At 46.0% G+C, this 15,838-nt stretch overlaps 3 protein-coding genes across 4 annotated transcripts; all 3 read left to right on the top strand.

The window, feature by feature from the left end:
- Window positions 1-363: 363 nt before the first annotated feature.
- LOC131884089 (peregrin-like) lies at window positions 364-4,867 on the top strand. The gene has a single exon (XM_059231731.1). The coding sequence runs from the start codon at window positions 564-566 to the stop codon at window positions 4,611-4,613; it is 4,050 nt and encodes a 1,349-aa protein (XP_059087714.1). The 5' UTR covers window positions 364-563; the 3' UTR covers window positions 4,614-4,867.
- LOC131884121 (leucine-rich repeat and WD repeat-containing protein 1-like) lies at window positions 4,828-7,113 on the top strand. Its single transcript, XM_059231789.1, has 5 exons — window positions 4,828-5,277; window positions 5,343-5,548; window positions 5,621-5,849; window positions 5,912-6,222; window positions 6,291-7,113. Exons 1-5 carry the CDS (start codon window positions 4,979-4,981, stop codon window positions 6,623-6,625), a joined length of 1,380 nt encoding a protein of 459 aa, XP_059087772.1. The 5' UTR covers window positions 4,828-4,978; the 3' UTR covers window positions 6,626-7,113.
- A 943-nt stretch (window positions 7,114-8,056) lies between these two features.
- On the top strand, window positions 8,057-10,652 carry LOC131884132 (uncharacterized). Of its 2 annotated transcripts, none has more exons than XM_059231809.1 (2): window positions 8,057-9,430; window positions 9,883-10,652. In XM_059231809.1, exon 1 carries the CDS (start codon window positions 8,298-8,300, stop codon window positions 9,240-9,242), a length of 945 nt encoding a protein of 314 aa, XP_059087792.1. In that variant the 5' UTR covers window positions 8,057-8,297; the 3' UTR covers window positions 9,243-9,430; window positions 9,883-10,652. The 2 variants fall into 2 exon arrangements, with proteins under 2 accessions (XP_059087792.1, XP_059087783.1); XM_059231800.1 differs by having other exon boundaries at window positions 8,058-9,408.
- The last annotated feature ends 5,186 nt before the right edge of the window (window positions 10,653-15,838 follow it).

Here is a 15,838-nt window from a genome sequence, read left to right as displayed (position 1 = left end):
AGGTCACAACTTCCGTCCACCTTCGCATAGGATGGAGGCGATGGAGGGTACAAATCTGAGTGTAGATTATGAAAGTAGGCCTTACATTAAATATAGTTGGTTTCCATACTGGAGGCAAGCCACTCTGGCACATCCAATCTTAGGTCACAACTGAATTTGTCCCTCTCAATATGTGTGAACCACGCCAATTTGGCAGAGCTGAGCCCTGGCCGACTTTGTGTACGCTCTGGGCAGCAGCTTGGGCCGGATCCGTCAGTTTGAGGCAGCCTCTTGTAGCCTGTTCAGCCCCAAACCGACACCAAAACTGAAATCCAAGCAACGATCCAATCCATCCAAGTCCAGAAGTCACTAACGAGGTAACTAAGCCTTGACAAACATAAGACCAAATAACGGAGAAACGCCCAAAAGGAACACAATCAAGAGGGAAGGAACGAACCTTCGTCACGCCTCCTCTATTGGATTGATGCGCTGGAAAGTTGGGGCCTGCACATTGGTCCGGCCCCGGACCCCGCGCCCCGCCCCTGGCTTAAACTGAAGTCAGTCCACCCGCTTCATCGCTCATCATGGGCAATTTAGATTTCGATCTGAACCACTTTATGGAAAATCTGCGGGCCTGCAAACCACCCTATAAATGCCCGTTCACGGATTGCGGCAAAGTATACAAGACCTTGGCCGGCATCCAATCCCACATCTGCGCCCACGACAACGAAGAGGCCGCACGAAATGGAGGGGCGGGCGGGGGGGCCGAAGGCTCAGGTGGGGTCAGTGGGGGGACCGGTGGGGGTCGCACCCGCAGTCCCTCGCCCGTACCCTTCTTCAAATCGCCGGTCAAGGAGTCCCTCGTCTATCACGAGGCCCACAAAAAAGTCGAATTCGAAGCTGAGGGGCGGATCCACCGATTCTCGATCTACGACGCCCTCCAATTGGTGCCCAAGGACCAATGGGAGGCCTCGCTGCCCTCATCGGCCCTGTTAGCCCCCGTTAACACCCCACCCGCCGAGCACCCCGAAGCTAAACGTGAAGATGCGGCGGCCTGGTCCAGTGGCACCGGGACGGCTGACGCCTCTGCCACGCCTACCTCGAGTAAAGGCGGTCCGCGCGGTCACAAGAAGAAGAAGGCCCATCACCGAGCCTCGCAAAAACCCGGTCAAGTAGGCAAAGGTGATAGCGGGTCGGGTGCGGGTTTGGACGGAGCTGACCCGGGCGGCGGCGGGGGCGGCATCGAGAAGAAGTTGTTGCTGAAGCTGCCGGAAGCTCAGTTCCGTGAAGTGGATGACTATGAGCTCGGTCCGGCGCCCCCTATGCCGGCCAGTTATTATCGGTTCATCGAGAAATCGGCCGAGGAACTGGACGAGGAGGTGGAATACGACATGGACGAAGAAGACGTGGCCTGGTTGGAGTTGATCAACGCCAAACGCACCGATGAACGTCTCACCAAGATCCACGAAGACCAATTTGAGCTCCTCATGGATCGGCTGGAGAAGGAGTCTTACTTTCATGTGCAAACTAACGGCAAGGATTATAGTGCGCCCATTGACGACGATGCCATATGTTGCGTGTGCATGGACGGCGAGTGCTCCAATACCAATGTGATTCTATTTTGCGATCTCTGTAACTTGGCTGTCCATCAGGAGTGTTACGGCGTGCCCTACATTCCCGAAGGTCAGTGGCTGTGTCGACGGTGTCTCCAATCACCCTCGCGCTCCGTCGAGTGTTGCTTATGTCCCAACAAAGGCGGAGCCTTCAAGCAGACTGACGATGGACGTTGGGCTCACGTGGTGTGCGGACTCTGGATCCCCGAGGTCCGCTTCGCCAACACCGTGTTCCTCGAGCCCATTGATAGTATTGATAATATCCCACCCGCCCGATGGAAACTCAGTTGTCGGGTGTGTAAGCAACGCGGCGTGGGCGCCTGTATTCAGTGTCATAAAACCAATTGCTACACCGCTTTTCACGTGACTTGTGGCCTCTTGGCCGGACTTCACATGAAGATGGACACCGTGCGCGAATCATCGGCCACCGGGCTATCGGTCACAGTGCGCAAGACGGCCTTTTGCGATGTGCACACCCCGCAAGATTCCGATTGCAAGCCCAAGCTCGATGATGTGGCCTCTTTGGGCATTTCCACCCCCAAGCAGAAGGCGCGGACGCCCAAGAAGTTGTCAGATCCTAATCCCGTGCCCGTGCTCTTTCGAGGTCTCATGAACTTCTCACCCCAATGTCCATGGGAAAAAGTCCAGGAGATCGCAGCTCTCATTAGCGTGCCCAAAAAGAACCAGTTTTTCCAACGCCTCATGGCCTACTGGACACTGAAACGTCAGACGCGCAATGGGGTTCCCTTGATCCGGCGATTGCAATTTGCTAAAGCTACCCGGCCCGACAAGAAGCCCGAAACGCCGCAAAAGAATGCCCACCACAAGAAAAAGAAAACCGAGAATGACAAGGCTATTGTGAAGAAGGCCAAAGATGAGTTCAAAGCCATGTTGGAGCAGCGCAAGTCTCTCCGAAGGATTCGCCAAGATCTAGAGCGCGTGAGGCTCTTGTGCGAGTTGATTCGAAAACGCGAACAGCGCAAGCGTGAACTTATAGTCACCGAGACCGAAGTAGTGAAAATGAAACTCGCACCTTTGGCTTGCTTTCTCGAAAACCTTCTCACCAACTTACAAGCCATCGATGTTCAGGATATCTTTGCCGAACCGGTCAGTTTAGACGAAGTACCTGATTATTTAGATCATATCAAGAAACCCATGGACTTTCTGACCATGAAAAACAAGCTCAATGATTGTCTTTACTCAACGGTGGACGATCTAGAGACTGATTTCAATCTCATAGTGGAGAATTGTCTCTCGTACAACGAGCGTGACACAATTTTCTTCCGAGCCGGAGTTAAGATGCGGGATCAAGGGGGAAGTATCATCAGGCAAGCCAAGCGGCTGGCCGATCAGATTGGCTTTGATCACAAAACCGGACTCCATACGGCGCAAAGAACCGTGGTTCAACAAGAAGACATGTCTGACGACAAGCTCATGAAGGAAATTGACAGTTTTATGTATAGCGAAGAGCGGGATGAGATGCCGGCCGAGCTTCATCTCAAAAAGCTACTTGAGTTCAAGGACAAAGCCAATCTTCTGCATCATCCCGTGGCCAAAGTAAAACGTCTCAAGCTAATCAAGCAAGAAATCACGAAAACCCGTCGAAAGCTCTCCATGGACAAAACCAATAAAGCTGCAGCAAGTAGTGGTACTATCACGACGAAGAGCGCTAAGAATTCCTCCACGAACATAACCGCCGATGATGAAGATAACATGGCCTTGTCGTCCAACAAAAAGTCCAAAGCCACGGCTCAGGCGTCTTCTATTCCAGTGGTAACACCCCAAGAGCCCGTAATAGCTACTTCAGCGGGAGGAAGGCGGCTACGGGCGGGTAAAGAAATTGAAGCAACTCCCAAGAAAATGCCTGTTAAAAAGGGACGGAAACGTGCTAAGTCAACGACTGAGGGATCTCCAACCGATGAACAGCCTCTTGCCAAACGAAAAGCGGTAGAGGAGAAGACACCAAGTGGCAAGCATTACCATCCATCGCCGGCTAAATCGCCCGCAGGTGTCAATCGCCGCAACGCCATTCTTTTCACGCGAAAAAAACAAGCAGCAGTGGCTCCCAACGGTGACGATGAGCTTAAAACGCCCGAAAAGAAAACTGCTAGTAGTAATAAGACTAAAGAGCAATCCCAAACTGGGCCTGACGAGGACGAAGAGGAGGAGGAGGGTGAAAATCCCCAACCATCTCGAGAGGAAACGCCAGCCCCGCGTGAGTTGGATTTGGAGGATCACGAAACCGAAATCCAAAGCCCCATGCCAAGTCCAGCCAAATTTCTCCCAGTGGAAATTCCCAAGTCCGGACCCAAGAAGAAAGGGAAAAAGAAACGTGGTCGCCCCAGGGGTAGTGGGCCCTCGTGTGAGTCGCCTGAAAAGCCCACCAGTGCTGAGAATCCTGGCGGGGAATCCCCGTGGAAACCCAAGACAGCCGCTCCAAGTTTTCAGGAGTATCGCCGAGGAGGAGATGTCCGCGAAACGGACGAAGATACACATTCAGAGTCCGCCACAGATACTCACGGGACATCCGAAGAGGATTCAGCCGAAGACACGGATAGTGACGACTCGGCCGTCGACCCCTCTTCAATGACGATTCCCCTGGAACCTTTGGATTTGGTTTGGGCCAAATGTCGAGGCTACCCGTGGTATCCTGCTCTCATCATCAACCCAAAGATGCCGCGAACGGGTTATTTGCACAACGGCGTGCCCATTCCTGTTCCCCCTCAAGATGTGTTAGACATGGCTAATGCTCACGACTCGCCACATTACCTTATTCTTTTCTTCGATGCCAAGCGAACTTGGCAATGGTTACAACGAGACAAATTGGAGCCGTTGGGCGTGGATTCCGAGCTGGACAAGGCTAAGCTCGTTCAATCAAAGAAGCCCAGCGAACGCAAAGCCGTGAAAAAGGCTTACGAAGACGCGATTCTACATCGATGTCGAGTAACGGGCGAAAACGCTTCCGTGTCGGATGACAACACCACAGAAACGGACAGTGACGATGGTGACGAGTCTGGTTAATGGAAATGATCTCTAAGACGAACGAACAAAGCATTGATGTTTAAAATTTAGGCGCTACTTACCTTCTACTCCCCTCTATTCTGACAGCCTCTTCCACCAGAGAATCGCATGGAAATCAGATCATCTATTATCTATCTACCTATGTATTTTGGGGAAACTCTCCTTCAGTATTGAAGTATATTCTTGATTGCCATACAGCCATCAAGGTTAGATTGAGATATATTTATATCGAATTGTCGCTCTTTTCTTGCAGACAGATCCGCTTGTTTGAGAGTGCCGTAGTCAACCCTCCCTTGGGATCATCAGTATTAATACAACGCCCACATTGGATTGGCCTTCCAAATAGTGAATTACAGTAAATCATCATGCCGGACAAAAGGAAAAGTGACCGAATGTCTGCCCATGGCAACCAGAAGAAGCTCAAAACTACAGAAGATAACACCGAAGTTCTAGCCTACGAGCCTGTGCATTTCATTCGTTCTCACAGCAAGAACAATGATCCAGCAGATATTCAAACTCAGATTTGGGAAGTCGTGTTCGAGCCAGACCCAGTTAATCCAGAAAAAACGACCTCATTGGTGGCCACATGTGGTGGAAACTCCATCTGCATCATTGATGTGAATGCAGGCACAGTGCTCATGAAATACAAACACAAGGACCTGAAGTAAGTCGAAAACCACACGTGAACGACTCGAACGTATGATCCCTTTTATGAAAATTGTCTTTCAGGGAAAACTTTTACACGCTTGCATGGACGACTCTGACATTGGGTGAAGAGAAGACCAATATTCTCGTATCGGGAGGGATTCGTGGTGAAATCCGAATGTTTCATCCCAAGCATCGGGTGTGCTTCCACGAATGGCGTCCAGTTGATAAGAAATCCATCGCCGTCAATTCCCTCGTTTTCCATTCCGAAAAGCCCACGTGGCTCTTTTGTAAGGATCTGATGAGGCAACCGTTCTTTATCCAATCATTGATGATGCCCCTTCCTCTCTGATGTTACTTAGGTGGAACTAGTGACGGGTACGTGACGCTCTGGGATGTAAGTTACCCTACCTTGCCCTCTTACGACGGCGTGAATCCGGTCCAATTACTCCGCTTGTTTCCGGACTACGGGGATGTGTACAATATCGCCTGGACGGGTAGCAATCGTTGGCTCCTCGCGGGAACTGCTGCTGGTCTCGTTGGGTGGAACATTGAAGACGACAAAGTCATTAACTCGAACAAACAATACAAGTGAGTACCTGGTTGCCTCGTCTCTTATGAAACGCTCATGAAAGCGCTCTTGAATACTGCAGACCCAAGATGGTGGATTTCATTATGCCTGAGAGCAAACGTGATGAAGGTGAGAATCCCATCGTTGATTCATTGGCCGTGGCGTCCGAATGGAACATTGTGAGCAAGTGTGCCTTACATGGACTCATCTATGTTTGGGATCTCAAGGCCACTATCGAGGGTATCAAGAAAGAAGACCTCAAGACTGACACGAGTGATGCAAATACGGACGGAGCTGAGGACAAAGCCGTGATCGAACAAGACGTCACCATGTTGGCTCGTTTGCGATGGTCAGACACCGACAATTTCTACATGAACTTGGGCTGTCACAAAGGTGAGAAAAGAAGCTATAGTGAAATCACGTTCTTGGTTAGATCTTGAAAAACCTCTCATCCCTTGTAGGTAAAGGCTTGATTTGTTGCGGTGATGACAAAGGCTCATTATGGTTGTACAACCAACCGCAATTTGGCAAGGACGGAGCCACCGCCATCAAAGACACGGTTGAAAATTCTGCCCGACTTAGTTGGCCCGAGTTGCAAGACGACCACTTGGAGAACACTCGAAAGGTTCCACTCGATCGCCACGATATCATCATCGACAAAGTGGCCGCTTCCCACGACAACAACCACATCGTGGCCGTGACTTCGAATAATATGGTGTGTATTTGGAAAAGAACCGACGAAAACGCTAGTTCCACCGTGTCGGGGGGTGGAACCGGGGCTGGATCTGAAAATTGATCCCATCTCCACCGCCCCCTCCCCCCTCATCCCTCCATCTCGTCAACCCGAATGAAAACAGACACCACACCAATATCTAGCAAGCTTGTACTCAAACCTTTTCTGAAACCAAAAATCCGTCATTAGATATTTATCGCAATGTCGTATCCAATAATTATTGCAACCCAGCTGTTCCACACGTTGATGATGTGTTTATGTGCTTCCTCTATTTGCCAACTCCCTGGTCTCGTGTGGCTTGGAACAATTTCACTGCGAAATGCCACTTCAGACCCTGTAGCTCAAAAGTCCAGGTCGACTTTTTCTTTACCTCCCCCCCCTCCCCCCTCCCCCCTCCCCTGGACCCCCATCCGAAAAAAAGAAAGAAGCTGAATCCCGAGACAATTGAGGAATTGTTAAATTCAACACTCTACATCGAAGGGATCGGTGTAAACGAGTCATTAAGATGAGCTACTCAATACTATGTGAAAAAATACACAATCTGAAAGCGACAGCCCTACATGATTGTCATTCAACAAATACTTTATCTTTCGTCGCGACGATGAATGACGGAAACGACTTATGCGATGCAGTTTGATCTTTCATTTACCTGAGACTCGAGGATCATGTGTGGCATTCTTTCCCTTTTTCTTGAGTTCACCTAAGATTACCGATATCCAAGCATTTCCATTTCCGCCTGCTTTGCTTCTGAGATGATCGTGTCTAAAACAGAGCTTGATCGTGAGTTGCTGACTGCCCGTGGAGCATGGACCGAAGCCATCAATGATCCTTGCATCGTACGTACTACGTCTAACCGAGCACGTTACTTCGCATTGTTCTGCACTCAAGGTCTCCTCGAGATGGAAAGCTCAGGACACTTTCAAAGGCTGAAACAGAAAGAAGACACTCTCTCTGTCCCTGTGCCAAGAATGTACAAGCTCTTCAGCAACTGAGGAATTTAGCCTAGACCTTACTTTTGATTATCGCTTTCGTCCTTATTGCCTGTGTATCGAAATATGATGTCATAACCCGATGTTGGAACATGGTGTATTCCAAACAGTCCATGACAAAAATGAATGGGTTCACTTATGCCTCGAAATTGTTGGATTTCATATGGAAGATATCGTTCTACATGTGCTACGCTTACTTATTGCCTGACGCCAGGAAAAGTTCATTTGACCTCTCATATTCTTACTACCTTTCCTCCACCTTCGCGGTCGTTGTATTTAAGGGATAAGAATAATTCTTTAGAACACAGAGAAGAGCACACTTGTCTCTTGGTAACTCGCCGTCATCTGGAGGGTGTTTCCATCTCCTTGGGCTGACTACAAATCAATGCATATCAGTGATCTCCCTTTAAGTTTGTGAATTCATGTCTACCACTTGAAGCTCAATTGTAATGTGACCAGTTCCCTCCGCTGAGTGCTTCATTCCTGTACCAAAGGCTGAAATAACACGAGTGACCAGGTTGCATGGACCCAGGCAATTTCTCTGACCGTCCTCTCCATCTGTGGGACGCGTGGTGTGTGCTCCGCCATCGGTCTTTTCAGTCAGTTCTCGGCTGTCTCTCCGGGCGAAACTCGCAGCATCTGAGCATCAGCCACTCGTGAAATTTCGAGAGCTCCTTCCTTTAGCTCGGAAAATTCGTTCGTTGAGAGTGCGGTTGTGCGAAACGAACGACGTTGGGCTTGACAAGATGATTATGCACGGGACTTGCTACGTGTCCGATGACGGCGAGTGGATCGAGGCGTTCGACGAAGACGACGACAATGACTTTGCCCGATTAGCTAACCCGACTTTCTTGGGCCGAGATCTGGCCCAGGGAGACTTGGATTTCTTTGATCTGGACTTTGATTTCAATCCGATATTTCATTTCCCCCCATCGGATCAGCCTCATCGACCTCCGTTCTTGGCGTCCGAAATGCCTTCTCTGCAGCCCGGCAATCCGTTTGAGTTCAATCGGGGCGTTTTGGACTCGGTGTACAAGTCATCAGCCTCTCACGTTTATCCACGCCCACCGCCCTCCATGCCTTCGTCCCGCTCCGGCACGCCCACCCTAGAAGAGGAGGAATACCGCCGTGCCGCTCGTCGAAGGTCGCTCAGCAAAACCCGAAACACGGTGCCCAGCTACACGCAAGCATTGTGCTCCGTGTCCAAGAGAATCCGGGAGCAATCCCTACCCACCCCGGATCCCACCCCACGATTTCAAAGTCGGAGCAATCGGCGGCTAGCTGCGGCTCAGCGATTCTCGGCCTCAGACAAGCCGCCCATCCCGAACTCTGACTACTACAAGGGCTACGTCAAGTCCATTTACGAGAAAGAGCCCTTGTTCAAGGATTTCTACGACCACATTCCCACTCAAAATCGGAACTTCTACAGTCGGGACTCGTTGAACCAGCTCAAGAGCGATTTCCACGGGATGATTGGTGATCAGAGATCGGGTGCGAGCGGGACTTCCATCCCAGACCCGGTTCTCTACCATGAGATGACGAGCAAGCTCTATCCGAGTCGAGCCACGGCTCTCAAGGACCCTGTGCCCGCGAGCATTCGCCTGGAACAGATTCGATCCTCTCGTCCCCGACTGCCCGGGCCGGATTACGTGCCCAAGATGTACATGTACCATCGGTCCACTTGGGGCTAATCGACCGACCGACTGACCACTCACCCAATCATCGCGAATGTGCCCCCACGTAGTACGCCTGAGATGAGCTATTCATATTGAATTTAATTTGTGAACCTGTGAACGTGTGAATGTGTTTGTGTTCCAACCCTCTTCAAGAGTCAGGCGTGGATCAACAACTATCAGAGTCAGATGTCGAGCCTGGAAAAGTTACAAGTTCCGTTGTCCGTTGGGGTTTTTACGAGTAGGTCATTCTGTAGCTGTTCTGATCAAACTATGACTTCTAAGCTTTGGACGGGTGGATAGCACTTTTGGGTCCATTGGGCGTTCTGAGACATGTCCTAGACAAGCCCAGAGTCAAGTCAATTGAAAAGGCTTCATCCGAGATGAATGCATCGAACAGAGGCTGAATAATACGGACCACGAATCCATACGAGCCATGAAGCTTGATGCATGCAGATTGCAGAGGCACTTTTGCACAGTAGCACTCGTAGGGCTGTTAGGAGGCAATAAGAAAAAAAAAAAACGTTACATTCTCCAAGTGGATAATTTGTAACTTTTCTTCTTTTTGGCCATAATGTTTTATTTTTCCCTCTCGTCTTTTTCTCTCCTTCTCTCTGTTAATCTTTCTGTTCCTTGCTATGCTGTGTATTCTTGAAAGTGGTCTGTCTGCGTCGCCCCAAGAAGCAAGATATTTTGAAGAATCTGAGCATGAACAACGAGTGTTCAGTGAAGTGACTTTGCACATTCGAAACTATCGTGAGAGTGAATCGTCGTCGTTGGTTCATGGCTCATTTACATACATACATACATACATACATACCTACAGTTCATCTCTGCGTGTCTATGTACTAGCTCGTACAAACAATGTTCATCCATGTCTCTGTGCACCAAAAATGGTTGGCTTACTTCTTCAAAACTCCGACAACAGCTAATACTTCCATGACTCCATTACGGACGTGGCTTCGGCAGGGGCTGGCGGGTTGGTTGGATGGATGCTTGGATGGATGGAAGAAATATCGCTTTGACACGGGGTGATGGTGATGATGATGATGATGATGATGTTGTTTGTTGGTTGGTTAGTTAGCTGGTTTAGATGGCAATGACACCTTCTCCGGCGAATGGGTTTCTTCCTCACACCCCGATGAGGAGGCTTATTAAATCATAATCTCAAAAGGCTGTACCAACTCATGTACGAGACTGCACACTACCTCTCCATCCAGCTCAACCAGACCGAGGCAGGAATGTGCAATTGTGCATGGACCACTCACTACATACATTCACTCACTCACTCCATCTATGTACTTACTCACTGTTTGAACCATCATCTGCTTGTACGCCATTTTTCGCGACAACGCTCATCATGGATTGCGGAAATAAATGTATTTGTGCACATGAGCCACAACGGCAAATAGTACAGATGTTCCTGTTGCTGCGGTTGTTGTTATTTCGTTGTTTTTGGATGGCTTTGTCGTCCATTTGAGGCACTTGCAAGTTACATCTAAATTAGCTAGTTGAATTTGCACAAACGCCGAAGGGTCACACCTGGGAACGAACCCAAGAGCCCGAGTTTCATTCGGTGGCACGTTAACCAATTGGACTACAACTATCTCCTTAATGTTCCTCAAATACCAAGTACTTGTTTTTGACTAAATGTGTCAATCACGTTGCTTTATGGTTCTGGGGTTTGGTCAAAACGTTTATTTCAGCAATCAATAGAAATCCAAAGATATAAGACCTTCAAATGGACGCAAGGAACAGGGATGGTTTTCGAAGGATGAGCGAGAATAATTTGAGCGTGGATGTCATTCATTGCCCCCTGGAGGATCATCATTTCCTAAAGAATTATACAACTTACATTAAACTTGATCAGGACACTCCGAGAACTGTTTTATTGAAATGATATCAGAACTGAAGTACGACATTCGCCCATTACATTTATAACAATAGCGTGCTTAGTTTAGGACACTAAATAGGGACTGCAGTGAGGGTATGGGGACACTCACGATTGTTAGTAGAAAAATGACCCAGGATCAAGCCACAGCAATCAATTTTTAAGAACATCTTAATTCAAGCTGTGTTCTCTAGTTATAGGCAAAAGAGGCGCAACTTTTTCTAATTGAACGATGAATACCAGAATTGAATCAAACGGAAGTTGTTCAGTTTTATTAGAGTTGGTTAAAATGAACCCGTCGTGTCCCAGAATGCTTAAATTGGTACTAGGTATGTACATGTTTCAACTTTGCTCTCAAGACATTTTATGTTTTGATGTCAGGAAAGAAGAGACAGGATTTTTTTTTCTTCTTAAAAAGTCCATCGTGGGTCAAATGCAAAGCACACTTAAAGATGCATCAACTATCAGAACCATGTTTAAGCTATGAGCTAATTTGAATATGTCGTTGTTGATCCTGGAGGATAATTTAAGCTGGCCAAATTTCCTCATCAACCCTACAGTTATGGTATAGTCAGATCCGCCCACGTTAATTCGTTGGGGATCAGATATTATATGAAATTAAAGCTGAATAAGATATATCAGTTCTTTCATTTTGAATTAATGAGCATTGCATTCCCAGTAGCAGTAACGAAGTTCTCAAGGAAAATATTAAGGACAAACTGTGAAAGATAAGCTGCCACCTCAGACATGTCTATGAGGTTTGAATTGAGCGTAAACCAAAGCTAAAACACGGTTACAATCGAACCGAATTCTCGCTGATGTACGATATATCAGCTTACTTCGGAAATTGTCGTAAGTTTTTCATGGAAACTTTTGCATTTGTTTATTTCGTTCTCTGTGTGTAAAACCAGCAATTCTGACAAAAGAAAATGAACAAGAGATCAGGAAATCACTCATGTCAGAAAAGGCGTATCAGTGAGCGGTCACCCTTTTTGCCCAAGTACACATATTAGTATAGGTACGTTCTGAGTTTTTCAAGGCACGGAATGAGAAGTTCCAAAGAACTCTTCATTTTATGAAACAAGAAGACGTTGAAAGATATCAGTGGAAAAAGGATTTCAAAAAAAGTGCTAAATGTTTCTGGACCAGATAACTAAGGAACATGCATCTTCATACGTATAAGGTGTACTACGTATGGTTTCTTTTTTTTGTATTTGTGTTGGATCTTTTTCTTTTGACAGTTCTACCCGCGCACGCATCAACAGATTTTGAAAGAATAGCAACCTAGTAAAATTATCTTGGTTGGATGAATCCTTTTCTTTTTTCTGATATTGCCATCACTCTAATTCACATTAAAGATTCCACATTCGCCTTACTCTACCTAGTCATACCCAGAGAGGGCGAGGTGAGGGGTCTACTAAGGCACATACGTTTTAGTGATTTAAACGATAAGCATTTCATGCTTGAACCACATAGTGAGAGGCAACGCCGAACTGAGCCATGGCAGTCACCCACACCTAATGAATAAACCTTACAATTTTACTCCAGAAATTATATGAAGAAGTAGAGGAAAAAACGCAATGCCGCTGCTTCTGGTCCTGAGAAACGATATTCAGATTTAGTCCTAGGAAGCAAACTAACTCATACCGTAAACATGCCCTCTGAGGCTTGCCAGGTAGAATGACCATTTCTTAAATGACAATTGCTGCTTTTCCACGAAGTTTATGAAAATGAGGCTAGAGCAAAGTCGATGTGGTCAAATCATCTTGGGCGAATTTGCTGTGCCATGGACTTCTTGTCTTGAGATGCGAACTGCGAACGGAAGCAAAACATTCTCATCTCCTAGACTGTTCAATTTATTCCAAGTAAGCAATTCATATGGTCACAAGATCTTGTTGAATAGATGAACTTGGCCAAATTTGAGCCCACTACCATGCTTATTGATGCTACATAAATTTCGAATTTTCACCCTGCTCTTGTTTAGCTACATAACTTTTGACAATATAACTTTTAAGCGAACCGCTTTACAAGTAGATAATAAGAAATGACTTGCCTTTAATTGGAAAGATTTACGTTTCTAATTTTTTTTACTTTAATTCGAAAAGTGGCCCAGAGTTGCTGTGACCAAGAGGAGGCCGATTCACAGTCCATATTTCTAGAAGTTCGTGGCTTTGCATACTATCGATCCGAACTAGAATGAACTTAATGCAAAGAGAATGACGGCGATTGACTTGGTAGCTTTCTTTGGTGACAACAGGTTTTCAAAGCAGGATTTTGAAATGATTAAAAACCCAATTGATCCTAGGAAATCTATTTTCGGTTCACTAGAGGGTGAAATCTTATTTTCCAGCCACTCGTGAACAGTGAGCCATAAAACAAAGTTTTCAACAAAAGAATTTGGATTCCTTTGTGTTGACGGAAGTCAAAATAATATCCACAAAATTAGATGTTCACAATTTTGCCTCCATACTAATAGATTTTACCATAAGTGAAAGTACTTTGCTTTCAAATGTAATTGATATATAATCAGAATTTCTTTGTGTTCAAAATTATTGCGTTAAGATTACGACCACTTTTCAATTGTAATTTAAATACTTCCTGTTACATTTTCTTCTTGATTCGCAATTTTTTTTTTGTAACTGCATGAGAAACCCCGTTTTGAAAATTTCTCGACATTTTTCCTCTTCAGTTTCAGCTGCATTTACTTTTACTGTAACAAGGAATGATTTTGTAGGGTTTAGGTGATTGATTTATCTTCTTATCACCAGAGGCAAAAAGGGCGTCATGGGCTGTTTGGACAGCCTTAGTCGTCTAGTACTTGTTTAGTCTGATACATAATGTTCTTTGCTTTTTAGCACCACCAACGGCCTCCATGTACTACCATGGCCTAAATCAATAATGTTATAACTTTGAATCAAAACATAGACACCTATTTCATTCAAAAAATATCAATTGCTTACCCCAGCAGCCAAATTTCATCATTTTCAGTTTACAGTCCTGAAATCCACGTACCCGATCGTCTCTTGCTCGTACTATCTCGAGCTGCAATACACCAGAGCCCAATATTTTAAAGTGAATGAGTGAATCTTAGATCGAGAAAAAAAAAATCGTACCATACACCGGGTGTGCCATAAGTCCTCGGACAAATTTCACTAACTACTTCAATTGAGTTAGGCGTTGATCAACAAGGTCTACTTGGAGAACAGGAGGTCGAAGGTTAAAATGGCAATAAAAGAAGATGACAAGTAGGCAATAAAGAGTACCTTATTTTTCAAACATCCCCCCATTAGCAGCAATGCACAACTCTAACAGCTTACGGAAGGACTTGCACTTGCCTCGCTAGACCAGGCGGCCCTTTTGACATTCACGGCCATGATGAGACTCTGATGGCCTTCTCCTCATTATGCGTCCAGATGAAAAAATCCAATGGATTTAGGTTTGGTGATGAGGGGGGCCAAAATTCCTCGGGCCAGAATCTATTGGAGCTTAACTTCAACTCCAGATACCTCTGAGTGACGTCAGAAGTGTGACAGGGATCACCATCCTGCTGTCACATCCAGTTCCCGGAGCTGTAGTGACTGTTAAGGGTCGGGATGACCTTTGCACCAAGAATCCGGCTATATTGGATGCCATCCAGGTTGCCCTTGATCCAGATCAGCGGAAAACAATTTTTTGGGGGTCTTTTTTTATTTTGAGCAATCACTGAAGTTGCCTGTAGCATTATAGGTATTCTTGACCCTTTAAACGGTGCTCCTGGCGATGCTGAAGTTGGTTGCAACGATCCTGGCGCTGTTGCCAGCCTCAATCCGCAAAATTACTTTTTCCCAGATTTTTTCCGTCATTGTTTTCAGACGCAAAGAGGCAAAACTAAGATCAGCTGTTGAAACGAAAGATTTAGTAAGATATGCCAAGAAACCCCTGCAATTTTTTAGATACCTTTTCAATTACTAAGCTACCAGGTTTTACAGACGTGTCCGAGGACTTATGGCGTACCCGGTATAAGTTGGATCTCTTCTCGCTCTACGTTTCACGCTATTGCTTCAAAAAACTGGGCTCAATTCCGTCGATTTAACGTGTTTGCAGCGCTCGAAGTACACTCTTTTTTCAGACAAGTAATTAATATATTTTGTTTGAAACTTGTCGCTAGGCGCCAATGCTTCCAAAGCTATAACATTCATGATTTAGAAGGCAATGGGACGCGTAGTGCTTGGAAAAAAAGCAAAAAACACGAAACTTGTCCCAAACAACTAAGCAACTGATTTTTCTTTTTCTTCCATAGTCTCACAATAACTCAAAATACTATATAATGCTGTTATTTAAAGCACACGAAAACTGTAATCGTTGAAAATGTGTTTTACATTAAGCATGAGTACCCTTGGTTACGCATTCACTTGAGTTCTGAAGACAAAACATGCAACAGATAATGTTATACCGTAGATTTGGGCGTTTCTTGAAGACTTTGTTGAAACTGATTAAAAGCAGCTTCTTTGAGGCTTCATCGATTTTTGTGAAATTTTCAGTGACCGTTCAACTAAGTGTCCTTTGAATGGTTCTAAAATAAATTTTAAAAAATCTGCTTTTTTGAGGGTTTGAAAAAGGGTTGCATAACGTTTTGAGATAATTTGAAGTTATGCGAGAAAAATTAAAATAATCTTTCAGGTATGTGATGTTGAAATTCAAAATTAAGTGCTAACTAAGTGAACTCCCAGTTTTCATTGAATAG

The sequence above is a fragment of the Tigriopus californicus genome, chromosome 1, assembly GCF_007210705.1.
Source record: "Tigriopus californicus strain San Diego chromosome 1, Tcal_SD_v2.1, whole genome shotgun sequence".
In the NCBI taxonomy this organism is placed as follows: Eukaryota; Metazoa; Arthropoda; class Copepoda; order Harpacticoida; family Harpacticidae; genus Tigriopus; species Tigriopus californicus.
Note: the sequence above shows the minus strand (reverse complement) of the source record. Positions and strands in the feature narration are given on the sequence as shown.